The following is a 27,733-nucleotide window of genomic DNA, read 5'->3' as shown; positions in this document are numbered from 1 at the left end:
CTTAAGAGATGGGAGAGTAGTGGGAAAGTTTTGTTATTTCAGGACATTAGCTTTAATTCTTCTCAGTTGAGATAACCAGGTAATGCTAAAACAAAGATAAAATGTACTTTTGTGTTAAACTATTTTATTGAAATGAAAAGTAACTGTCGGAAAATAAATACCATGCCTCCTGATAGGCTGACATAGCTAAGGAAAACTGCCAAAAGTAGAACAAACATTCTTATAAATATTGAGGGAATAACAGAATCTACATGTTATACTGTAATTCTCTCTTCTTTTTCACTGCACAAGACATACTTGTCATATTGTTCATGCTGTGGGATAGGAGCCTCCCATGTTGTTTGTTTCTCCGAGACTTCAGTCTCTTGAAGGAATCCAGATCTCTGTGTGTACTCATGATCAATCGGCTGGAAAAAAGGTAACAAATAAATTATGAATTCTCATTGTTGTACAGACGTAACAAAAAAGCAGTCTGAAATTCAAAGCTCCATTTAACCATGATTAGGCCAGAATGTCTTTTTTCCACACACTATTTAAATTCCTAACCATTATCATTTTTTTTAAAAAAAAACCAGACATTTGTATAGTTTTATTTCAGTAAACTTCATGCTAGTTGAATTAGAAGTGAATATGCATTGGTAATTGCCTTGAATCCGATGATTGTTAATTTCTAAATATTACTGTATTTTCCGGAGTATAAGACACACCAAGATTTTGAAGAGGAAAACAAGAAAAAAAGTTTTTGCCCTCCCTGGCCCCCAGGAGCATTGCAGGCCTCCTAAACCCTCTGCGCATCCCATTTTTGCCAAAAACAGGCCTGTAGAAGGTTTCGGAGACCTGCAGAGTGCTCCTGGGGGCCCAAACCTCCCATGAGTCGTGTTTTTGCCCTCCCCACCCACCAGGAACACTTTGCAGGCCTTCCAAACCCTCTATATCCTGTTTTTGTGAAAAATGGGCCCATTTTTGGCTTCCACATGTTGCATTTTTGCCTTCCACAGCCCCCAGGAACACTCTGCAAGCCTCCCAAATCCTCTGCATATCCCATTTTTGCAAAAAATGGGACAGGCAGGGTGGGGTTTCAGGAAGCCAAAAATGGGACTTCTGGTGGCACCACAGGCACTGACAGACGCTCCTTTCGGACCGTCAGCCCCGCGATTTCGTTAAAACCGCCAAGACAGCGCAAATCAGCTGTCTGGTGGCTTGGAAACCTTCCCCTCTGGAGAAGAGAGGAGAGCAGCCGGACAAAGGTAGAGCTCCCCAAAAGCCCTAGGAACAATTCTGGGGCTTGGAGGTTGAGAGCTCCCTAGCACAGTGTTTCCCAAACTTGGCTATTTTAAGATGCATGGACTTCAACTCCCAGAATTCCCCAGCCAGTATGCCTGGTTCCCCGGCCAGTATGCCTGGTTGAGGAATTCTGGGAGTTGAAGTCCATACATCTTCAAGGGTCAAGTTTGGGAAACACTGCCCTAGCAGTTCGACTGAGCTCTGAATCCGAGGCTTTTCTGCTTCAAGCAGAACAAGACGCGACCACCCCTGCAATCAACATTCAGATTCAAAATAAGCTTAAAGCAGGCAGAACAAAAACAGGAGTCCTAGCAACTAAAAGTACTGAACTTTAACTCTGTGTCTATACTTCTTCCTTCTAAGACTTTTAAAACGAAAGCAAAAATGGCGCCTGAACTGTAACAGGGCATGAAAGTGAAAGTTATAGTGAAAGTGATAGTTAACATCGTTAGCGCTTCTGAGGCTTAAGATTATTGGATTCTACAACAAAGAAAGATTTAAACTGGAAAGACTATAGTTTGGACTTTAAATAAACTATAATACTTAAACAAGACTTAAAAATATTTGGATTTATTGATTTGGTTGCTGTAGGAAGTATAAATTGAAAGCTAAAAATGGCTTCTAAGCAAATAAAATCTGGCTTTAAAAGTGCTGGAGGATCGCTAGCACAACCATCAAAACTGCAATCTTTGTCTACTTCAAACCCACAAATATTGACTTTGGAAGTTCTACAGGAATCCCTGCAGGACGCTTTGAAGCAACAAACTTCTTTTTTAGAGGGGAAAATTAAGGGCGTGTCTGAAGAAATGGCTGAAATTAAAGAAGTTATACAAATTCGGAATAAAGAAATAAGACATAGTAATGGCATTTCAGGGTCTGGCAAAACACATTGAATTGTTGGATGAAAGAGTAGAAGAAATTAATCAGTCCAATTTGAATTTGGAAAATAAAATGGATGAAGTTCAGACCAAGGTAGATAGGGCAGACGATGAAGTGGTGATGTTACAATATAGAGCGATGGAATTTGCCCTGAGAGTAAGAGGTCTGAGAGAACACAATCGAGAGAACTTGAGAGAGATCTTTGCAGAGGCTTTTGCAAAGATAACTGGGGAGCAACAAGCAGATCTCTCATTGCAAATTGACAAAATATATCGTGTTAATTCCTGGTTTGCCAGACAGAATCAATTGCCAAGAGACATTGTGATTTACTTTACAACAAGGAGGACAAGAAATGAAATTTTACACGTTTTCTATAAAAATAAACTTCAAATTGCAGGACAAGAGGTTTTAGTGCTGAAAGAAATTCCCCCCAAAATGTTGAGAAGCAGAAGGGAGTTTGCTTTCTTGGTGAATGAACTTAGAAATCGACAGATTCAGTTTAGATGGGATGTTCCAGCTGGACTGGTGGTGAATTATATGGGAGAAAGGTATCGCCTTAACACAATTTGGAAGGCAAGAGATTTTTATACTAATGTATTAAAGGCTGGATGCCCACCATCTCAGGAAATGAGAAGAAAAGAAGAGCTGGTGATACAGGGACAGAAGGAAACAGCCACAAGCTGCAGGAGAGACCTCGCTTATTGAAGATTTATTGCAATTTTTTGGTACTGATCAACCTTTGGAAGTAGTAGAAAAAAGAGAAAAACCAAAAGATCAAAGGCAGACTCGCGCTGCAGCGAAGCGAAAAGAACAAGATTTAAAGTTGCAGCAAATCCAAATGAAAGCTCAAGAAGCTACAAAAACAGAAGCAGTGGGAGGAGCAAGGCCGAAGAGAAAGGTGATGGAGGATCGTCAGCTGGCGCTCTTAAAGCTTCAAGGTGCCAAGAATGGTAACTAAATTTTTGACCTGGAATGTCAATGGTTTGAATTCACCACAAAAGAGAAAGAAAATATTTCATTATTTGAAACAGTTTAAAAACGATGTAATTTGCCTACAAGAAACACATATTCGAGTGACAGATCAAAAATATTTGATAAATTCAAGATTGGGGACACATTTTGTTGCATCTGCTCCAGAGAAGAAAAATGGTATAGTTATATACCTAAGGACAGACTTAGCAGCCAAATTTATTGAGGCAGATGCTCAAGGAAGATATATTGCAATTGAATTCCTAATAGAATTTAATTTAATTTAATTTCCAATTTATATACCGCCCTTCTCCCTGAGGACTCAGGGCGGTGTACAGCCAAGATAAGAACATAGAATACAAATATTAAAAACAGTTAAATATATATATAAATTTGGCCCGAAAGTTAAGAAATCACAAACTGATTAAAAGAATTTAAAAATTTCTTCTTAAGCCAGCCCGGCTTGCTGGAAAAGATGGGTTTTAAGGGCACGATGGAAGGCATTGAGGTCATGGATTCTCCTTATCTCAGGGGGCAACTGATTCCAGAGGGTAGGTGCCCCCACAGAGAAGGCCCTCCCCCTGGGGGTCACCAGCCTACATTGTTTGGCTGATGGCACCCTGAGGAGGCCCTCTCTGTGGGAGCGCACGGGTCGATGGGAGGTCGTCGGTAGCAGCAGGCGGTCTCGCAGATAGCTAGGCCCTATGTCATGGAGCGCTTTAAAGGTGATAATCAACACCTTGAAGCGCACCTGGAAGACCACCGGGAGCCAGTGCAGCTCGCGCAGGAGCGGTGTTCCATGGGAGTGCCATGTTGCTCCCATTACTACCCGCGCTGCTGCGTTCTGGACCAGTTGGAGCCTCCGGGTGCTCTTCAAGGGGAGCCCCATGTAGAGAGCATTGCAGTAGTCAAGGCGAGAGGTGACGAGGGCGTGAGTGACTGTGCACAAGGAATCCCAATCGAGAAAGAGCCGCAACTGGAGAATCAGGCGAACCTGACAGAAGGTCCTCCTGGTAATAGCCGTCAGATGTTCCTCCAAAGACAGCTGCCTATCCAGGAGGACTCCCAGATTGCGAGCCCTTTCAGTGGGGACCAAAGACTCGCCCCCAATAGTCAGTGATGGAGTCAACTGACTATATTGGGATGCTGGGAGCCACAGCCACTCAGTCTTGGAAGGGTTGAGTTTGAGCCTGTTCCTCCCCATCCAGATCCGCACAGCCTCCAGGCACTGAGACATCACTTCAAGGGCATCGTTGGGGTGGCCTGGGGTGGAGATGTACAGCTGGGTGTCATCAGCGTACTGATGGTATCTCACCCTGAAGCCACGGATGATCTCACCCAGCGGCTTCACATAAATGTTGAACAGAAGGGGTGAGAGGACCGATCCCTGCGGCACTCCACAGATGAGAGGCCTCGAGGTCGACCTCTGCCCCCCTGCCAACACAAAGTACGACCGGTCGGAGAGAAAGGAAGAGAACCACCGCAACACAGTGCCTCCCACCCCCAACTCTTCCAGCTGGTGCAGCATGATACTATGGTCGATGGTATCAAAAGCCGCTGAGAGATCTAACAGGACCAGAACAGAGGAACAACCCCTGTCCCGAGCCCTCCAGAGATCATCAACCAACGCGACCAATGCCGTTTCCGTGCTGTGCCCATACCTGAAACCCGACTGGAACGGATCTAGATAAGATGTTTCCTCCAGGAATTATGGAAACTGTCGCGCGACCACACTCTCAACAACCTTCGTGATAAAGCAAAGGTTGGAGACAGGACGATAGTTAGCCAATATTGCCGGATCCAGGGACGGCTTCTTGAGGAGAGGCCGCACCACCGCTTCTTTCAAGGCAGCGGGGAAATAACCCTCACTCAACGAAGCATTAATAACGCCCTGGAGCCAGCCTCGTGTAACCTCCCGGGAAGCCAGTACCAACCAGGAGGGACACGGGTCCAGTAAACATGTGGCCGCACTAAGTCTCCCCAAAATCCTGTCTACATCATCGGGAGTCACAGCATCAAACTCCTCCCAGATAACATTCTCAAGACTGTTCCTCGTCACCCTGCCCTGATCTACCCAGTCAGAGTCCAAATCCCCCCGGATCTGAGCGATTTTGTCATACAGGTATTGTCCGAAATCCTCCGCCCTGTCTTCTAAGGGATCCTCCCGGATGGAGCAGAGAGCAGGTCACCCTAAACAGGGCGGCCGGACGATTCCCTGATGACGCAATAGAGGCGGAAAAGTAGTTAAACTTTGCCGTCTCTATCGCCACTAGGTAGGCCTTAATATGCGACCTTACCAGTGTTCGATCAGATTCAGCGAGACTGGCCCTCCAACCGCTCTCCAGGCGTCTTTTCCGGCGCTTCATTTCCCTCAGCTCCTCAGTAAACCAAGGAGCCGCATGGGATTGGTACTGGGTCAGAGGCCGCAAAGACACGACTCGGTCCAAGGCCCTACCAGCCGCCCGATCCCAGGCGGCTACCAGGTCCTCGGCCGAGTCATGTGCTAGATCCTCAGGAAATGGCCCAAGCTCTGTCCTGAACCTATCAGGATCCATCAGGTGCCTGGGGCGGATCCATCTAATTGGGTCCGCCTCCCTGCGGTGAGGGGTCGCGGTTCGAAGATCTAGGCAAAGGAGTGAGTGGTCAGTCCATGACAAGGGTTCCATGTCTATGTCCCCTATAACAAGACCACTCAACCACTGGCCAGAGACAAAAATCAGGTCCAGAATGTGACCTCCCCTGTGAGTAGGGCCATGAACTAACTGGGTCAGGTCCATAGCCTTCATGGAAGCCATGAACTCCCGAGCCACCTCAGACGTTTCACCAACGGATGGCAAATTGAAATCACCCATGACTAAAAGCCTGGGTGTATCTACTGCCACCGTGGCTATCACGTCGAGTAGTTCAGATAGGGCTGTTGCCACGCGGCAGGGAGCCAGGTACGTAAGCAGCAAGCCCATCTGAACCCCACGGCCCCACCTCATAAGGAGGGACTCACATCCGGCTATCTGAGGCACAGTGGTCTCCCTCGGACCCAGATCCTTGTTAATAATAACCACCACCACCCCATCCCTCCCCTGGGCCCTCGGCTGATGGAATGCTCTGACGCCTGGTGGGCACATTTCAACCAGAGGGACACCACCCTCCGGGCCCAACCAGGTCTCCATAATATCCGCCAGGTCCGCTCCTCCCTCTTGTATAAGATCGTGAATGAGGGGGGCCTTATTGATCACGGACCTGGCGTTGCACAGCATCAGCCAAAGGTCCAGATCCTGAGTATCTAAGCCACCTAGTATCCGAGTGGAGCCTTGGGGACCGGGGCAAGCAATTGCTCTCAGACAGCGAGTGTGAGCCCCCAACACCTGATATGGTCCCCTGCTCCCGCCATATCTGCCCCTCCCATCTACCGTGCCGATGGTACGACCCTCATAGATATCGTCCCCCATCCCTTTCACAATCCCTCGTCCAGTGCCCCCCAAATCGTTACCCTGTGCCAGGCAGGTCGTCTTCCCAGTATCTCTAAAAGAATAATTACAACCCCCCCCCAGAACCCCTTAAAATCTTAAAAAATTTCCCTAAAAAACCCCATAAGTTCTTCCTTGCTCCATGCCATCTCTCCGGACTCCAAAGTCCGTCATCGAGATAGGCCCTCGATAATGTGGAGGGCCAAACCTGTGAGAGGGGAGAATCTCGCAGGGCGAGGAGTTCCGACACCGAAGGGAAGGGAGAAGGGAAGAAAACACTTTTAATTGGAGTATATGCTCCTAATCAACAGCAAGAAAAATTTTACAAGCTTTTGCATACCAAAATAATACAATGGGATTATAAATCGTGTATATTAATGGGTGACTGGAATGGAGTATTGGATACCCAAAAGGACAACATTTCTACTCTCATTTGTGGGGGAAAGTGCATCTTATACTCCAAAAAATAGGATAATTGTGTTTATCTTACAGGATAACTCTTGAGTTGGTTTTTCTATACAAAATAATCTTCCAAATGCTTTTGGTTTTATATAGTGACAAAGCACTATTGCTTGGTTATTTTTTGTACTTTCCTCCACTAGGAGATAAAGGGACAAACATTTATCAAAATATTATCTAATCTTATGTTTCCATTTTATCTATTGCCATTATTTATACTATTATAATTAGTGGGCATTTTGGTCTCACCTAGGAACATCCTCAATATATTAGTAGTGCTCAGGCATTGAAAACATACTAGAAACAACCTTTAATATACCCTAAATAAGGAAGAGTGATACATCTTTTCAGACTAACAGGTTTTAATGAAAGAATAAGTTTTTTGTTAACAGGCTCATTTCATCAGATGCAAGGCTAAACTGATGTAAGATTTAAAGGGAGACAGTGATTTTATAGATGCAGGTACCATGATTGCAAGTAGCTGTATCTTTATCAATTAGCAATTATAATGGGTTAAAAACCCATTGTTTGTTGCGACCATCTGATGTATGTGAGTTTAATGTGGGGAGATGAAATAAAAGATTAGTGAGCAACAGGAAGTCAAGATCTGTTGCAGGGTCTTGTGCTGTTATCATTTCTTACTGTTTGTGAGAACCCACTTCAGGTTTGATGGCTTTCTCTAAATTAGACAAGCATGAACTGGCATCCAGTGCCTGAGAAAGTGCAGTGTCATTGCCCATTATGGGTTGTATGTTTTAGTGCAGTGATGGCAAACCTTTTAGACACCCGAGTGCCCAAACTGCGTGTGTGCGCATGCCCAAACTGAAAGGTGCGAACATGCACATGCCCAAGCATGCGCAGCAGAGACCCGAAGACCAGCTGGCCAGGGGGACTTGGGGCATCCCAACACCGGCAGCGCAGCAAGAGGTAAGATCTTTTTCTTTCGTGAGCTTGTTTCTTTGTTTGCAGAGAAACAGAAGCTCACCAAAGAAACGCCACGGAGATCTGACCTGGGGCAACAGTGCGCATGCCAACAGAGAGGGCTCTGCATGCCACCTCTGGCACGCATGCCATAGGTTCGCCATCACGGTTTTAGTGGCTTGAGTTGCAAGTTATAAGTGACAATGGGGTGTTATGCATTCTGATTTTTAATAGGTCCTCCCTGCGAATTGGTTTGTCTCTACCGATTTGTCTGGTGGGAAATTTAATCTGAGTGCAAGCTGTCATTTATGCAACCTGTTATTCATATTTTTGAATGGTTGCTAAACAAGGCAGTTAGTAGACAAGGATATTTAGTTCAAGAATGGAAAACCTCTGGTCATGTGACATAATTTCATTTTGGACTAATTTCAAAGACCTTTGAAAGTGATAAATCCAGAACCTTTGGTAAAAAGAATCTTTCCATACTATGGATATTATGAAGATGCCTGTCTACTATATTTAAACTCTTTCATGTGTTTTATAACAAATATAGTCTTACTTGAGATTGGACAGTTCTTTAATTAGTCCATAAACAACCTCTGTTGCATCCTCCTGTTTGGACGGATCACAAATCATCTTCATTTCATCTCTGATTTTTTAAAAAACAATTATAAAAGAATTAGGGCATCAGATCAATGCATATCCGTGACTTTTCAATAGTAAAAATGCCCTTAAATGTTGTGACTATCAGGCATTGTAGTTTTTAAATTCATTTTAAAGTACATTTTAGAGTACATTTTAATATTAAATATGTTTTTAGCAAGTGCTTTTACCACCAAATCTTAGATATCTTATTCATAAAACTTTCTGTTCCTGCCCCAAAATGCCTAATATAGGACAAAGGAGTAGCACAAAGCTGTCAAACATTATTATGATACCGGTATTACACTCAATGTAGACATCCTTTCAAGAATAAGCATTTTAATTCTGCATTTTGTTCTTTTGCTTTTTTTTCTTTAACAGTCTGCTAAAAGCATGAGAAAAATAGTAGACAAAAAAATGGAATGTTAGCATAAATGTTTACTCAGATACAGGTAAACATATATACACGTGTGTAATTGTGTGTATACAGAAAATGCAGTCCTTAATCAGACCATGTGGAATGGGAATGCAAAATAAAAACTCACTTTAGGAAATCCACTAACCTGAGATTATTTGCATATATTTCAGTCGAATCAGGGGGTGAGTTTTTATTTTCTCCTTGTTTCCTTGTGGTATACTGATTACTTTTGTCCGTGAAACATGTCTGTAAATCATTCAGAACACATGTCTGAAAGGAAAGAAATGGAAGAGATACAATGGTGTTCTACATAACAGAGAATTTACTTGGAGGTGGGGGTGTCATTTTCATTTTTATTCTGCTAGTAACAAATCTCAGCTTTGTGCAGGAATTTTTTAAAAAGACCTTTTCCAGTTATCTTTGAGATTAAGCTATTTGGGAAGGATCTGTTATGTGGCAAGGGAATAAATCTTGTTCATTTTCAGTGTGCTTTGCTAGCAAGCTTTTCTTCTCCACTATTTCCAGAATTCCGGACACTGTGTTTCCTTTTTCTTCTGTCCTCCTTCTATTGGTACCCCTTTATAAATGAAGAGGAGGAAGACAATTATAGACAGCCAAGTAGTAGCCCTATCTATTTCTAATAATTCATCTTCTTTGAAATGGATGAAAGTAAGAGGCAAAAAGCCTTTTGTTTGCACCCAGATGCCACCAAGAAAGCGCAGAATAGAACTAAGAAATGAGAATAAGGGAAAGAAGCTGAATGTTTCTGAAAAGCAAAAAAGAAAAAGGGTGAAGATTGGATTAACCATAGAATTAAATGAAAACTGGGACTTGACTTGATATCAGCAATTAATTGCAGAATTTTTTACATTTAAATTTATATAAAATATTGAAAAAAATTGCACCTCAATCTTAATGGTAGTACTGCACTTTATAAATGATATACCCAGCTTTAAGGATTCAACCTCGGAAACTGTTTTAGTTTTTCAATAACAAGAATTTAAGTTATATAATATATATAATATATAATAAAGTATATAAAGCTGTCCAGACTTCCTTTGCAGAGTGAGATGGGCAGCATATAAATTTTATAAATAAAGTACAAGGTCATTTCTTTCCAAATCAATATGAGATTGACTGTTAATTGTGAAGGACCTAAACACCATTAATAATGTTAATCAAATTTTAAGACCTCATCTGTTCTGTTGAATAACAATGGCACTTTTTAAAAAAATTAGTCATTAGTAGTCAGCTTACTTTCTGTGATTGAAATTCAACACCATGGCTTTCCAGGACGCCCTCCAATAGAGTGTCAGGCAAAGATTCCAGATCCAGGGAAAAGGAAGCTGGGCAAGAATATGCTTGAGCTACCATGTCAAGATCATTTGGTGCACTGATGCTGGAATCTGGCCCATATGCAGCGAAAGATTCTTGCATTTTTGATTGTGCATTAATTTCCTTATTGGGGTCACCCAACACTTGTGGTGGAAGAATCTCTATAGAATGGAGGCTGCTTTCCACCTGGTCAGGTTTGCTCCTGTTTCCTTCACACTGAGCTGATTCTTCATCTGCCATATAGATATCACTGGAAAAGAAGACATTTTTCCTTGGTTTTGGTTCTGCCTTGGAAACCTTCATTACTGTTTTCTCAACAACATTTCTGCTTGGCAACACATTCATAATATTGTCTATAATCAAATTATTTTCTCTGAGTTCTGATTGCTGCATATTCAACACCAAATGTTCAGAACAAATTGTATTCTCTTTTTGGATCAGCAGAGTAGGAACATTTGGTTCAGTCGAGTTACAAATGCTCTCCTTTATGCAAGCAATATCCTCCAAAGAATTTTTTCTGCTTTCAGGTAGAACATCCTCATTAAACTCTGGGGAAATCAGACTTCCTTTTAAAAGGATCTGGTCACAAATTGGCTCAGAATGATCCACTCCCTTTTCTAAATAGGGACTAACAGGCTGAACATATAGAAACTCTTTCCCAGAAATACCTTGGTTTTTGATGCTATTTTGCTCTGCAAGAATTGACTCTTTTCTACAAGAGTCTATGCTTCTAATGTCTTTCTCTACAGGTTTGCCCTTCAATTCGAGGTTCTGCTGATCAAAAGCTTTTTTAATCAGTACAGATTTATAGGTTCCAGGTGCAGAAATTTCATTATTGCTACATGTACAGTTGTCATTTTGTTCTTCAGTTTTTCCACTTTTATCTGGAAGTCCCTCTGTTTCTTTGGCATCAGCATTTCTCTGTTTATTTGCACTAGTTGTACATGGAGAACTGTTCAATTTTCCTGATGTAGGAATGAATATATCTGTAATAACTGGGAGTTGACTCATGTTGGTCACCTTTTGGGTTTGGCTATCCATGCACTCGGAATAATGTGAATCTTTCCCGTTTCCATTATTAATCCAGCTAGGGTCATCTGTTTCATCTGCTTTCAAGATAATCTGCATCGATTTAACTTGTTGCACATTTATGCTTGAACTATCCAGACACTCTTCTTCATTTTGGCCACTTTTAATATGGTCAATTCTCCTATCTTCTAGCAACATGCTTACATTCATCTGCTTCGCCAGTTGGTATTTAAGTGGCTCTATAGGGAGAGTTTTCTTTTCAGAATTATTCACATCATTATTACTTGATACACAAAAAGAAACTTGTTTTTGTGATATTTCTTCTCTGTAGTTGCTTGCTTGTGAATTTGGTTCAATTACTGCTTTTTGCTGAGAATCAGATAATCCTGATGCGACATCATTGTTTGTTTTTCTAATCCCATATTTATCTTGTGTTTTTACATCTAGTCTTTCATTTATTCTTTCACAATGAGGGATTATTTGATCTCTAGCACTCTCCATTTTTGTCACTGATGATTCTGCAGATATAACTGGGTTCTGGACAGTATTTTCTGCTGTTCTAGATACATTTTTATCCATGTGTTGACCCTTTCAAAAGGCAAAAAAAGATGAGAAGATAAAAAAGCAGTGCAAACATTTAGCATTTTCTGAATATTTTTTCTCTCACCTCATAAAAATAAATGTGTTTAATTATCCAGTATTTATATTTTGATCCATTTTCAAGTTCTCTTCTAATATCAGTGAATATAAATTTACCATATACCGGTAGCTACAAAAACACTGTAATAAAGTCTTTAAAATATTTTTAGATTAATTTTTATTGCATTCCTATTCATTTGTTGTGTGCATGTCACTCCTTATTTTGTGACCTGCCCAGAGTCAAAGTCAGCAGTCATCAAAATCAAAGGCCTTTGAATAAAAATATTTTAACGCCATGCTCAACATGAACAAGAAAATGCTTAGTTTCAGAAAAACATCTACAAAGCTCTACTACTGCACAAATAAATAACTGTAAATAGCAGTAAAAATATAATCTTAGTTGTATTTAATTACTTTTGAAATATTTCTTTCTCATCTAACCACAACCCCTTTTTCATGATGACAAATATCTATTACATTTTATTTATTTATTTATTTATTGTATTAAATTTTTATACCGCCCTTCTCCTGCTGGACTCAGGCTGGTGAACAGCCAAGAATAAAAAACATCCAATACAAAATTTAAAATTATTAAAAGAATTAAACAAATTTTGGCCCATATTTAAAACATCCCAACTAAAATCTGTTAAAATTAAAATATCTAGGGGGGGGGGGTTACGCCAGCCCAGCTTGGTGAAATAGAAACGTTTACATTACATTACATTATATTGTAAACAAGCAGAAAGTTTGTTGCAAATATCAGCTCATACCTCTTCGGTCCAAATTACTGTAGTTTTCTCAAAACATTTTTCTGGTCTTTTAATCAATGATTTTTTTGACTTAGTAAATGTTGGTATGAGCTTCCTATTCTATAATAAAAAATGAGACAGTCATATTCACTTCCTCAACAACTTTTAAAATTAAAGTATTCAATTTGGCCCGGTAAAACTATTCCATATGCATGAAGATTTCGTCTAGCGCTTAAGCTAGAAAAATACACCATGGAAAAGCCATAATGGTTCTGTGATTAGTTGGTTCTGTGATTGGTTCTGTAATTCAGCAGAAAGTTTTTCTGTCAGAAAGAGAAACAGTTTTTACTTTTCCTTTCTTCTTCCTATACCTCACTAGGTCAGTTTCCCTGTTGTTATCATTCTCCTCCATGCTCACCATTGCACATTTCCAGAGTACACAGGAAGTAAAAATTAAGTTAACATTAAGATTATTATAACATCAACATTACATGTCTTAACATGTAAGGCAACCCCAACAATCCCACATCCCAAATACCTTTAACTACCTTCCAAAAGACTATTAGTAGAGTCAATCTTATTTCTATGGGGAGACCATTTCAGAAGACTAGGGCAAAGAGAAGCACCTGAGCTTTGGACCTCAAGTTCCCAGGAATGGGGCATTATCAACAAATTACTCTGGTAGATGCCTCAGATGTGACAAATTCAATTAAAGGAGTTGATCTCTGAGGTATCCAAAAACATCACTTTGAATTATACCTGAAAAGCTACAATTAAGATCCCAAGGCTAGGCTTCTTCAGAACTGTGTCATATGGTTATATCATTGAGCACTAGACAATTCATAGAACACTGCATTCTGGACCAATAGCTGCTTCTGAGTGGTCTTAAGAGGCAGCCCTTTTAGAGAGTGGTGCAGTAATGGTGATGTGCAGTGTTGAGGGCATAAGTCATTGTAGCAAGATCTTCCCGCTCAAGAAGGTCTGCAACTGGCATAGCAGTTGGATCTGGACAAAAAGGCTCCTGTCAATGAGACTTCTGGTTGATGTTGCGGCTGGAATGGCTGGAAAATAGCGGAGCTCTGCCGGGCTCTGTGAAATGCAGCCGGCAACTGCTTGCCAGGAAACCCTATGGGGTCAAGCCGCCCTGGAGGGGTGGTGAAGAAAGGATAGGTGCTTCGTCAATCACGAGGAAACCACAATTTACTCGTTGATCCAAAGAAAGCTCTCCTGAACGGCAGCAGGAACGATGGCCATTTTTGTCAGTCAAAAGCTGGGACAACCGGGACACTAAGATTTTGTGCTGGAGCAGTCTGTGGACAGAGCAGTGAAACTAGGCGAGATAACTTCCAACTTTTACCTTACAGATTGAACCCAAGTAAAAAATTCCCCAAAACAATCTCCAAACGTTATTGGATTTATGGAGAAGGATTAAAGACTAAAAACTAAAGAGAAAGATTAAAGATTAAAGACTCAGATGCAAAAGAAATACTTAAAGTATGCTTTAAAACACAGAAAACCTGGAAAAAGTTGAATAACATTGTGAAAAGTGATTGTTGGGAGAAACTGATTTTCTAAACTCTATCTTTAACCCCCGATTGGTTGACAATCAGCTGTTTTGACTTTTACACTTTGTAGTATGCTGGAATTGGGAGTAGGGAGGCCATCTACTGGAGGAAGAAGATTACTGCAATGTGGGAAATTTAAGTGAAAGAGATGAGAGGAGAGAATGTAAACAACACCTGGAAGGCTATTTGACCTTGACTCTATCTTAGTAGACAATTTGGATGCTTGGAAATATTTAGTGAGCTTTTTGAAGATCTTTAAGGCAAACTGAACTGTAAATACTAAAACTTTATTGAAACTGTTCATTGAATGGTGGATTTGAAGATTTGAGTAAATCTTGTGGATCAAGTTGGATTTGGTTTACTAACATAACTTGTTAGATTATCCTACGAGACGAAAGAAGAAAAGTGATAGAAGGGGGTGGGGAGAAAAAGGAAAAGAAAAGACAAAAAAGACTTTAAAATTTGGACAATTGGGAAGGTATAAACTGGAAATTATAAAGACTGTAAAGTATAAATTATAGCTTTTAAGAACTAGAAATTTAGGGAACTTGGAGGAATAATTCTGGGATTGACTAAATTTAATTAATAATTGACTTTTTGGAATTTTTTAGATATTGGGATACTGGAATATTAGAGGTATATTGAATAATTTTTAATATATTAATTTGGTACAAAATGACTCAGCAGGAGATGACAGAGTTCTATGAAGAAATGTTGGTGATGGTTAAAAGTATTTACAAAAATGTGACAAAGAATCATAAGGAGATGATGGGATTGTTCAAAGATAAAGATGTAAGTGTAAAAGACCCTCAACAAATGGTGGGAAAAGATGAACATAATACTCAGAAGACAGATGAGAAACTAGAAGAAGTGGTGGGGGAGACAAATCAAAATAAGTTACAAGAAAGCAAAGAAACAAAAAGGTAGTAACAATAAATACAAAGAATCAAATAGATAATTCTTTAAGAGCTTACAATAGAACAGAGGGGAAAAAGGAAGATTTTCCAAAAATAATGTAAGGGTTATGGATGGGTATCCAAATGATACAGCAGAAGGAGATAAGGGGTAAGGCAGAGGGAACATTCAGTCTGTGCAAAAATGTCAGAAAGAAATATAGGATCCCAAGAGAGAAATATAAAAGAATCATCAAAAAGTCAATAAACAATGAAATTCTGAAAAGGTTGAGATATGACGGATAGAGATAAAATATCTTGTAATATTGTGACTGTATTAAAAACTAATAGAAATAAGTAGAAAGTATAAATTGGGAAATAGTAGCACATATATAGATATATAATCTAAGGTGGTAGAAGACTATGATTAGGTATATTTAAATGTATTATTATGATTAACAGTGTGCAAAAAACATACTGGAATCTATAGTTTTTAAGGATCACAAATTCAGGAGACTCAGAGATATAATCCCAGGACTGATTAAATCTTATTAATAATTGGTTTTATTGGTGTTTATAGAAAACTGAGATATTGGAAATATGGTGGAAATTTGAGCAATATTAAAATATTAGTGATTTAACAGGGGCCAACAAACACATTATATGGAGAAATATAATTGATTTTTAAATATATTTTTGGAGAAAGTGATAAAGAATCATAGAGAGAATAGCACTGTTTAAAGATAAAAAGGTGAATATGGAAGAACCCCAACAAGTTGGGGGGGAGAATAAGTACAAATTGGAAAATAGTATATACATTGATACATAAAAGACTATATTATAACTATATTATAATTATAATGAGCATATTAAGCATATATATAAGCATATATTAGAAGTTGGAAGATAAAAACTATGTATATGTAATTGTATTATTATTGTTAGCACTGTGTAAAAAATACATTGACCCAGTCATTACACTGTACACAAAATATGTTGGCTATATATATAAAGGCTCCTGGCTCTTCCAACAGCAGTTATAAGTCCAGCAGTGCTACTTCCTCAAGAGATGCCCCTAGAGTAAATAAAATATATGCTCAAGTATATACAATTTGATAAAGATTTGAAAGGCAACATTCTCTGACAACAGATGTCATCTTAATTAGAAAATCACAACTAGAAATTACAGTAAAATTTCCAGCAGTAGGAAGAAGACGGTGAAGGTCAGTGAAGGTGGAGTGCAGGGCAGCCAAAAGCGCAGAAATGAGGGAGACATAGGTGGAAGGGGAAGAGTTGAAGTAAGTGCTATAAATGTTGGCAGCCCAAACGTTGTAATTGGTGGGCTGCCAAGTGTCTAAACAGTTATAACTTGACCGTGGAAGTGGTGGAAGTGGAGGTGCTGCAAGGGCCATAATCTCAAGGACTGGTTGTAACTACTATTTGTTAGTGTCATCATCATTTTAAATGATCACTGAACAACTGATAGTTAAGGGAAGATTACCTGCAAACTTTGGAAGGCGGAAACCTCCAGATAAAAAAGACAATATAAACTGCAATTACACTACTAAGATGTCATTTTTGCATTGAAATTGGAACATACTTACTTGTGAAGAAGATATTGCAACCTTAGTGTAATCTAGCTCTTTCCATTCAGAACCAGCCTTAAGTAACTTGGCAGAGCTGGAAAGAAAAAAATTAATTCAGATTTAGGAACAAAAAATTCTAATTTAAATTACCCAAAAGAAAGATCCTGCAATAGGGAAAAGATGGTTTCCACCTTCCCATAAATAAACTTTATTCTCGCCAATTGCAGCGAAACAAGAAGCCCACATCTCTTCCTTCTATATTCACATTCTGTTTTATTATATTTGTATATTACAGTCACACATTCATTTTCCCCTCGATTATAGAGCACTTACATTATAAATTTGTTCAAAGGGAAAGAAACTTGAATTATTAATAGAAAGCTCCATGCCCATTTGCACTTTTTTAGTTGCTTGTTGTATGCATGTATCAATTAATGTCCAGTTTCCCAAGGTCTGCGGCTTCCCTCATTTTCCATTCCTTAGTTAAATCCCAAGGAAGGAAACTGTGACAGATCTCCTTCCACTGAGCTTTTTCACTAAAACAGTGTCTCATTTAAGGAATTACTGTAGAGTACCTCCTTCTACTACAGAAAATAATGTATTCAGTTTCATCCTCGATAAAATTGTTAAGGAATAAGCCATTTGTGACAAATTCAATTTAAAACCTTGTATGAGGAAATAATGCATACATTGAAGAGGAAAATGAAAATGTCAGATAAATTGTGCTCAGGATAGTGTGTATTAACGGTTATGTGGGATTAGAAAGGGATATAAGGCATACCAGTATTGGATTTTAAAAAATGGGAAGGGAGTCAACTGCATACATTGCTCTGGCTAGAAAAGAAATGTGTATTACAATTATTTCATTTCCTGGGAACAGGCATTTAGGTAGCCATGGCTTTGGACATCTCTACTACTTGAAGGCTGAGAATTAGGAGGATTTTACCAGCACTTGGAATACCTCTTCAAGTCTTCAACCGACCCCAATACTGTTGGGACATCTAGCTTTGGGACCATGGCAGTTTATATAATTTTCTCCAGCTAACGCTACTATTCAATACTAACACTGGTGATTAAAGTATATTTTACCATCAAGACATGATTGCAGCATGGAAAAGAGGAAGACACGACAAGAATGAATTCTGGTGTGTAGACATTGCTTAAAACATACAAGCAACAAAAACTAGATGTCCTCATGGAATTTAAAAAGGTGGCTGAAGAAGATAATGTTAAGTAATGACAACCACCAGCATTAGTGTTATTAATAAACCAAGTGATTCCAGACAAAAATGATATGTTGAATTGGGATTCACAAGATGAAAGTGTAGTGAATCATCCCACCAACAACATTAGAAATCAAATTCCCTGCACCTCTAACCGTTTCCTCTTCTTGAAGCAACTATAGCAGGTTTAGTTGCAGCATGTACTCCAAAAAATTGTCAGGAAGAGATCTCTAATAATAAAACTACAAATGTCATGTCTAGGCAAAGCTTACTGATGGTGCAGACTGCTTTGTAAATTGTTCATTATTTAACAGAAATAAAGATAAAAGTGGATTCACTGAAAGAGCCCCTTGATGTATTTACTCAGTCCTATCATAATAAATTAACTCTTATGTTTCTACTGGGGGGGGGGACTAGTTTAAAACCTCACTGTGCTGCTCCAATATAAAGAATGTAAGAGTTATGAGATTATCATCTCCATTATTGGTTTGTATTTTTGTTATGTGTGTGGATGTAATAAATTAACTGGAGCAGAAACCTGAATCCAAAAATGATCAAGACGCTGTAACCCAAAGTGAAATTGAGTCTTATTGCTGAATCTACTGTGAAAAGGGAACAACCCCACTCCCCCACCCCCCAAAAAATCTTGTTCTTTTACTTTTGAGACACGGAAGGGTTGAAAATTAAACTCAAAACAACTGTGTATTGCAAAACAACCAGATTTACCTACAAATCACTCTTAATAGACTCAATAGTAAACAGTGGGGTTCAAAGAAAGTAATACTCATTCCCTAAGTTGGTTACTTCAATGTCATTACTGTGCATCTGACATACATTTGGTGGAGTGGCCTCCTAATAAGATGGGCTGTAATGAGAACCAAAGAGTGGTTCTCTTGCAAAGATAACAAACCATCTCTGTCTTCTGGAGTCACTTATTCAGATAAGCAACTTCAGGCAGAAGGAGGAGGATAGATTGCAGTTGAATTTATAGAGGCATAATTAGTTGCTACCTTTGGAGCCCTGTCAAGCTGTGAAGAGAAAGATTTATTAAAGAAGTCAGAGCAATGGTTCTCAATCTTTTATTTCTCGTGGACCCCCTATTAAATATCTTTTAGTGGCTTTCAGAAGTTTTGCTCTGCAGTTTAACCAGATGTACAGTTTAACACTGTAGCTTAAGATGGACCCCAGGCAATAGTTAGATTTGTGCTGCTCTATCAGCTTCCCTGACTGAGCTGTTGCTGAGCTGGTTGGCCAGCGACACTCAAACCTTTTGTGGCCATGGAGCCAGGCCAGCGATCCCTAAGACTTAACACAAGATTTAAATCATGACATTTCTTCAAGCCTTCGCAGACCCCCTGTGATGATATCACACACATCCCCAGGGTCTGCAGACCATAGGCCGAGAACCAGGAGAGTTTCAAACACACCACCAGGAGATGCAAATTCAGTCCTACAATATTACAAGATTGCAGAACAGCATTTACTGGACTCTTAGTTTTTGTCAAAGGGCACTGGGATATCTCATGTTGGCTGTTCCAGTGCCACAGCTGGCAGTAGAGGAACTACTGGATATAATCCACCCACCAGCATTACCCAGGGAGTGTCTACACAGCAATAGATTTGCCTGCCCAAACTGAATGAAGGATATTTAACTAATATATTCCCTATCCTTCATTTTCTAGAACATTGCAAGGTGGAAATCCAGAAGCAGAGTTCCACAATTCCTGGCATATATCTCCAGCTACAACTTTTTCCCCCCCAAGAAAAATGTTTTTTAACTTCTTGCCACACTGCAACAGCGACTGGTGACCTTTTTGTGATAAATGGACATTTCAGCAATCAGGAACAATCATTACCTTTGTTAGAATGGAATATGTTATTATAGGGGAATATTATTATTCAGTAATAATGAATAAAAGAAGAATAAGAGGATCTGGATGGTGAATCACAAGGCTGGGAGCAGTGTTATCTGAGAGTTCAAACTAGAAGTAATAGAACAGAATAACAGAGCTGGAATGGACCTTGGAGGTCTTCTAGTCTCAGACAAATTGTTGTCCAGTCTCTTCTTAAAAACCTCCAATGATGAAGCACCCACAACTTCCGAAGGCAAGCCATTACACTGGTTGACAGTTCTGTCAGGAAATTTCTCCTTAGTTCTAGATTGCTTCTCTCCTTGGTTAGTTTCCATCCACTGTTTCTTGTCCTGCCTTCTGCCTTGGAAAATAGGTTGACCTCCTCTTTGTGGCAGCCCCTCAAATATTGGAACACTGCTATCATGTCACTAGACTGGATAAACCCAACTCCTGCAACTGTTCTTCGTGTTTCAGCCTCCAGCCTCCTAATCATCTTTGCTTCTCTTCTCTGCAGTCTTTCCAGAGTCTCAATGTCTTTTTTATATTGTGGTGACCAAAACTGGTTGCAGTATTCCAAGTGTGGTCTTGCCAAGGCATTATAAAGCAGTACTAACACTTCACATGATTTTGATTCTATCCCTCTATTAATGCAGTCTAGGATTGTATTAGTTTTTTTGGTACAACTACCTGGAGAGAAGAATGCATTGGAGTACCTCAAGGTTTTGTCATGGGCCAGTGCTCTTCAAAATCTTCATAAATGATCTAGATGAGGGGATTGAAGGGCACTCAACAAATTTGCAGATGACTCCAAGCTGTAGGGAATTGGTAATACTTTGGAAGAGAGACTCAAGATTCAGAAGGATCTTGCCAGACTTGAGTATAGAGCCCTATCCAACAAGATACAGTTTAGGAGTGAGAAAAGGAAAATCCTACACTTAGGCAGAAAAAAACAAAAGCACAGGCACATAATAGGCAGTACCTGGCTCAACAGGAGTGCCTGTGAGAGGGAGCTAGGTGTACTGGTGAACCATCACAAGTATGAGTCAGCAGTATACTGCAGCATACTCCTCACTGTCCAACTCCACTGCCAGCTCTGCAGGCTGCTGGCGGACCACAACAATACTGGTAGCACCACTAAATACTGCACTAGTGAGGCCACATTTGAAATACTGTGTCCAACTCCATGATATAAAAAAAGGTGTTGACCCTAGAAAGAGTGCAGAGCAGAACAACAAAGATGATATGGGGTCTGGAAGTCAGATTGAATGATGAAGGGCTAAGCCTAACGAAGAGAAGGATTAGGGGGTAACATGGTAGCTTGAAGGGCTGTGCCAAGGAAGAGAGGATTGATTTATTCTCCATAGCACTTGAGGGCAGAACAAGAAGCAGTGGGTAGAAGCTCATTAGAGGGAAATCCAATCTGGAACTAAGGAGGAATTTCCTGACAGTGAAGACAATTAATCAATGGAACAGCTTGCCTCCCCAAGTTATGGGTGCTCCATTGCTGGAGGTGTTCAAGAAAAGACTGCATAACCATTTGCCCAGGATGATATAAAGTGTTCTGCCTTGGGTTGGATTAGAAGATATCCAAGGTCTCTTCCAGCCCTAAAGTTCTATGATGCTATAAATTCTATGATGCTATAACAAGGGCCTGGTGGCTCAGCAGACTGATAGCATTGTGATTAACACCAGCTGCCTGCAATTACTGTAAGTTCGAATCTCACCAGGCTCAAAGGGTTGACTCAGCCTTCCATCCTTTCTAAGGTAGGTAAATTGAGGACCCAGTTTGTGGGGGCAATAAACTGACTTTGTATAAATATACAAAAGTATGAAGGCTATTGCTTAACGCCTTGTAAACCGCCCTGAGTCTCCGGAGAAAGGCGGCATATAAATCAATTTTTTTTAAAAAAATTAAAAATAACATTTTATCAGGAAGAATATGAATATAAGAATATGAAATAGGATATCCCCAACTTGTTCTTCAATAGTAATGTTGATTGGTAGTGCAAAATTTTAGTTATTTGATTTATTAAATGGATAATTCAACAGTCATTTTCCAAATACATTTTACTAAGGCATGAACTGACAGGAGTATGAATTTTGTAAAAACCAAAGCATAAACATGAATTACTCTAGTAATTTCTTCAAGTTAGTAATTGGCAAGTGGTTTGCAATTAGTATTAAATTAATATTGTAATTGTATTTGTTTTCAGGAATTGCTGAGCATTGCTGAATCCTTCTCAAACATTTTAAAGCAGTGAAGTAAATTAGTCTTGCAGGCCATAAAATATGCTGAAGGTTGTTTTAGAAATAGATTATTTTCCTGATTTTACTGAATTTAACTATTATTTATTATTTAAATCCATTCATTGAAGAAAGAAAGATTGATTTTGAGAGAAACCATTATAGTCTTATTGGCAGGGGTTACAAATCAATTTACTGGGAGTTGTCAGGCACCAACCTCTCCCAGTAAACAGGTAACACTAAAACAGAAAAGGGAAAAATGTACCAACCACATCATTGAATTAGCTATATTCACTGTTCTGAATGGTGCTACCTCTCATTCTGCTAGAATCTAGTCTGTATCTGACAGGAATATGATCGCCATCATAACTGTCCACTGGGGAAAAAAAACTGTCCACTTTGAAAAAAAAGTCCAGTTGCCTTTTGAAAAAGCACCTTTGGGACAGTTTATCTAGGCCAATTTTCCCACTTAGTGCCTTACTTTTCATAAGTATTTGAATAAGCTGGCTGAAAATTCAGGAGTTATGGTCCTAAACTATTTCAAGAGTACCTGGTTGGGACTGTTTTGGAATTAGGTGGGGGAGGAGAAGATGCATTACCATATATATATATATATATATATATATATACATATACATATATACACACACACACACACACATATATATATATATATCAATTTTCTTACTTCTTCGTAGGGTTTATGTGTGTTTTTCTTCTAGCCAGGTTTTCCCTACGTAGCCAAGGTTTTTTTGTAGCTCCAGCTCAGTAGAATCACATCTACTCGGTTCTGGGCTTTTTTCTTTCTAACACCTAGCAAGCTCTAACTGCTAGGTGGGAGACCTAAATAGATCCATTTCTAGCTCGTTAGCTGTCATCAGTAGGCCACACCCATATCCTCCCTGTAAAGGCACAGTATCAATTTTCTTATATATATATATATATATATATATAAAAAACATAAAATTGTTACCTTAGTTCCTGATCTTCTTCCAAATTTTCTTTATGTTCTTCATATACTTCTGGTATAGAGAGAGAATGACTGGTCTGAGAAGCTTGGGTTAACATTTCTAGATCACTTTCTCTTGTCAAATTCATTTTCTTTCTAGTATTCTTCTTTGGCTTAGAAATGCCTTCCTCGTTATTTTCTTCTTTTGAGAGAGAGGGAAAATAATATCAATAAGCTGTAATGTTTATTGAAACACAGCAAACTGGTTAATACTTACCAAATGAAAATGAATATACTATTGATTTAATTAAAAATATTACATAGCAATAGCATGTAGATTTATATACTGTTTCACAGTGCTTTACATTCCTCTCTAAGCAGTTTACAAAGTCAGCATATTGCCTCCAACAATCTGGTCCTCATTTTACCAACCTTGGAAGGATGGAAGGCTGAGTCAACCCTGAGACAGTGAGAATTGAACTGCCAAACTGCTGGCAATCGGCAGTCAGCAGAATTAGCTTGCAATGCTGCATTCTAACCAGTGCGCCACCATGGCTCTACACAATATGATGCATAATGCATATAATTCTTATTAATATAAATCTTCAATTAAATGCTCCCCATGAACGTCATTCCCACTGGAAATAATGAGATTAGCAGCCTCTGACACAAGGCCGCAAAGACCTAGTTTTGTCAATGAGCCTGAGGACCCCAGAGTGGGATGGAGCCCATCAAATGTTTGTTGCCACTAAGTGGGTAAAGGATTATTGGTTTTTTATTGCTTTTATGTTTATTATGATTTTGTTGCTTAGCATGAATACTGGGAGCTTCTGTACCAGAGACAAATTCCTTGTGTGTGTAATCACATTTGGCCAAATAAAGTATTCAATTCAATATACTGGGTTTTTAAGTATGTAAGTCATCCAGAGTCACTGAGAGTGAGTTGGGCAGCCATGGTTTTCTTAAATTTTAAATTTTTCTTAAATAAATAAATAACCTATACTCACTTTATTAAAGTATAACTATCAACATTATTTCTAAAAATGACAGGCATTGCATAGTATTCTCATTGCATCTTTGGGCAGATCCTTCAATTCTTCCCATTAGGGAAAAAACTGAAAATAAAAATATGTACCTAGTATTACCCTTTTAGTAATTTTTAATATATTTGCATTTGGACTATTCTGTTTGGTCTTAGTTGCCATATTTGAGAAAGGATATAAGGATATAATAAAAAAGTACAGAAGAGGGCAAATCAAATGATTGGGCATAAGATTTTATATTAAAGAAAATCATCTTTACATAAAATCATGCTGGTATGGAGAAAGTGGGTCAATAGGATTATGGTTTACCCAATGAAACTGATTAGAAAGAGATTTTAAAAAGACTAAAGAAAGTTTGTTTTCACATAATGCACACTGCCAACATTCTACTAGGATTGATGTAATAGATAAATACCCACTCAGAATGGGCTCGCAATTTGGGGGTCCTTCTAGATTCACAGCTGAGATTGGAACAACATCTGACAGCTGTAGCTAGGGGGACCTTTGCACAGGTTCGTCTGGTGCACCAATTGCGACCCTACTTGGATCAGGAGGCTCTCCTCACAGTCACTCATGCCCTTATCACCTCACGGTTGGACTATTGCAACACGCTCTACATGGGGCTACCCTTGAAAAGTGTTTGGAGACTACAGATGGTCCAGAATGCAGCCACGTGAGTTATAGTGGGTGCACCTAGATACACCCACATTACACCAATTCTCCGCGAGCTGCACTGGCTCCCTATCGGCCAGTTCAAGGTGTTGGTTATTACCTTTAAAGCCCTACATGGCTCAGGACCAGGCTATCTTCGAGACCGCCTTCTACCACATAGCTCCCAGCAATCAGTAAGATCCCACAGAGTCGGTCTCCTCCGGGTCCCGTCAGCTAAACAATGTCGGCTGGCGGGCCCATGGGGGAGGGCCTTCTCTGTGGCTGCCCCAGCTCTCTGGAACCAATTACCTCCTGAAGTCCGGACCACCCCCACCCTATTGGCCTTCCGGAAAGCGGTGAAGACCTGGCTCTTCCGGCAGGCCTGGGGCCATTGATCTCGTTATAGTGATCTTGCGAGACCCGGCCACAAATTGGAGTGTATGTGTTTTAACGTTTTAATGTTTTAATGTCTTCTTTTAACTTTTGTATGGGATATTGTTGCATTATTTTATTCTCTGTTGTAAGCCGCCCAGAGTCCCTTGGGAGTTGGGCGGCATAGAAATGCGACAAATAATAAATGAAAGCCCGATTGGGCTTATTATCAGGGGATGTCATATTTTCGGGGAAACATGGTAGTAGTGCAGACTTACTGATTTTGGAGACTCAGTGTACCTCTGGATTGGGGTAGCATGCTTGCAAACAGCAATAGCAAAAGCACTTAAGACTTATGTACCGCTTCACAATGCTTTACAGCCCTATCCAAGCAGTTTACAGAGTCAGCATATTGTCCCCAACAACCTGGGTCCTCATTTTACTGAAAGGATGAAAGGCTGAGTCAACCTTGAGTTGGTCAGGATCGAACTGCCCGCAGTTGGCAGAATTAGCCTGCAATACTGCATTCTAACCACTGCACCACTATAGCTCCCAATATACATGCAATACCAGTTATAGGAGAGCAGGTTTGAGAGTTTCCTAGAAGCCTCTAGTTACCACTGTGAGAACAAAATACTGGAGTAAGAAGGACCTTGGCTTAATCCAGTACAACTATTATTCGATTATTATGTACACATATATGAGAGTGGGAAGGGAAGTACTGTAAGTGTCTGAGTGAATACATGATTATGCATGGACTGGTCAGCAACATCTTTTTTTCTTATGGAAGTTAAATTTAAAAGGACTTTGACATGCTATGCTATTAATAAATAAATAAATAAATAAATGGTAGGTCATCAGTATTGCATTGTATTTCAAAGTGGCTTGACTCCCAGGTAATGGTGCATCAGATTCCAGAGTAACTAACTGATTGTAGAACAAAAGTTTCTACAGAAGATAATCTGTTTCAAGAGTATTCAAGAAATGGAACTAATATTTCTACCTATGGCCAACTAGATGTCTATAGGATACTCACAAATACATATATATACTAACTATAGGTTAGGATATATTGCAAATTAACGCTTTTTAGTTGTGGTGTAGAAGAGTGAATGCCCCAGTAAGATTAGGCGAGGCAATACAAAAATATCCACTGTTTAACATTGTAGGTGTAGTTTTAAAATCATGCTCCCCTTCAACAACTACAATAACAATCTTCATCACTGAAATCTTTTTAAAAGGATTGAACTGGATTTAGATCACTGCATTTATTCACTGTATGATTATGAATTCAACTGTCAATTGCTGGACATAGATAAAATTGTTAAAAATTCTATATTACAACTATTAGTTTTACTACTTAAACATTTTTAAAAGTGCTTATGGCTGTACAACTGAAAATATACAAAAATGGGAAAGTGAACAAATATGAAATTAAAATGTAATAAACTATTTGGTTTGAACATTCAGTTCACAAATGTGACATGATTTTTCTACTCTACCCTGTTTCCCCCAAAATAAGACATCCCCTGATAATAAGCCCAATCGGGCTTTTGAGCACATGGCAATAAGGCCAAGCGCTTATTTCAGGGTTCAAAAAAATATAAGACAGGGTCTTATTTTCAGGGAAACATGGTATTTAAAATGTTAAATACACACACTACTGGAATATAGGAGCATAAAGAAAAAACAATTATTATATCTTTAGCAAAGCAGATTTATAGTGAAAAAGTATATTTAGCGGAAAGGTACTTGACTGCCTAATTATAGATTCAAACTCATTTTCTGGATTTCCATTTATTTAGGTTAATATGTTGGGTGAACCCAACCACTATAATTTATCAAATCATAACTTATGACTAGTAGAAATGGGCAGCCTCTGTCCTATATGTGCCTTCATCATTCCTATTGCAACTCAGAATGCTTTGATGTTAAAGAATTTGATTTCAATACTGAATGCCTTAATATTTAATCTGAAGTTCTGAACTGTTTTTCCTAGTGCTTAAACTGAAGGATATAGGAAGCTATATTGTAGCACCCAGTCATATATTAATGATTTTAAGAAGATATAAATAAAATTATATATATATGTATATATGTATGTTTCTATTACCTGAAATCTGAGTCTTTCTTCTTTTACTCATTTTGGGGAGGCTTGGTAAATTGAAAAGGAAATTTGAGCAGAGGTGACAGATTTCTGTTTAAAAAAAACATATCACATTTCATATTTTGAAAACTGAAGCTGAAACGTCTTGTTTTAAAATAAACATTTTGGTTTACATTTTGTATGCTTCAATATTAAAGTTTGAGCAAAACAATTCTGATATGTCACTTTTCTGTTTGAAACTGAAATTAATCTTCTTGGCTTACTTTTTTTCCTGAGAGTGAAGCAGCAGCAAAATAGGAATAGCCATACCCCCACCCTGATAAATGAAAATAAGACTTTCTGCTGGTTCAAGTTGTTTAACAACTTAATGGGACCTACTATATTTGCTGGAAAAAATGTGAAAACTTATGCATGTTTCCTTCAAATACTCAGTTCATTTTTTAAAATGTCCATTGTTTG

At 39.1% G+C, this 27,733-nt stretch overlaps 1 protein-coding gene across 1 annotated transcript; it reads right to left on the bottom strand.

Annotated features, from left to right (window-relative positions):
• Positions 1-107: 107 nt before the first annotated feature.
• Positions 108-27,361, bottom strand: BRME1 (break repair meiotic recombinase recruitment factor 1). Its single transcript, XM_060683370.2, has 8 exons — positions 27,281-27,361; positions 23,126-23,303; positions 16,851-16,926; positions 12,810-12,908; positions 10,294-11,988; positions 9,182-9,306; positions 8,536-8,625; positions 108-407 (listed from the first exon to the last, which is right to left on the bottom strand). Exons 1-8 carry the CDS (start codon positions 27,309-27,311, stop codon positions 248-250), a joined length of 2,454 nt encoding a protein of 817 aa, XP_060539353.1. The 5' UTR covers positions 27,312-27,361; the 3' UTR covers positions 108-247.
• Positions 27,362-27,733: the final 372 nt, after the last annotated feature.

Source organism: Pantherophis guttatus, chromosome 2, assembly GCF_059756535.1.
Source record: "Pantherophis guttatus breed Tessera chromosome 2, ASM5975653v1, whole genome shotgun sequence".
In the NCBI taxonomy this organism is placed as follows: Eukaryota; Metazoa; Chordata; class Lepidosauria; order Squamata; family Colubridae; genus Pantherophis; species Pantherophis guttatus.
This window is presented reverse-complemented; position numbering and strand designations above follow the sequence as displayed.

Excerpts from the sequence above, each read along its gene's own strand:
- BRME1 (XM_060683370.2), bottom strand. The coding sequence starts at position 27,311 with ATGAGTAAAAGAAGAAAGACTCAGATTTCAG. Across the intron at positions 12,909-16,850 it reads TTGCAATATCTTCTTCACAA|AATAGGAAGCTCATACCAAC; the intron begins GTAAGTATGTTC and ends TTTTTATTATAG. Across the intron at positions 8,626-9,181 it reads ATATATGCAAATAATCTCAG|AGATGAAATGAAGATGATTT; the intron begins GTTAGTGGATTT and ends TTAAAAAATCAG.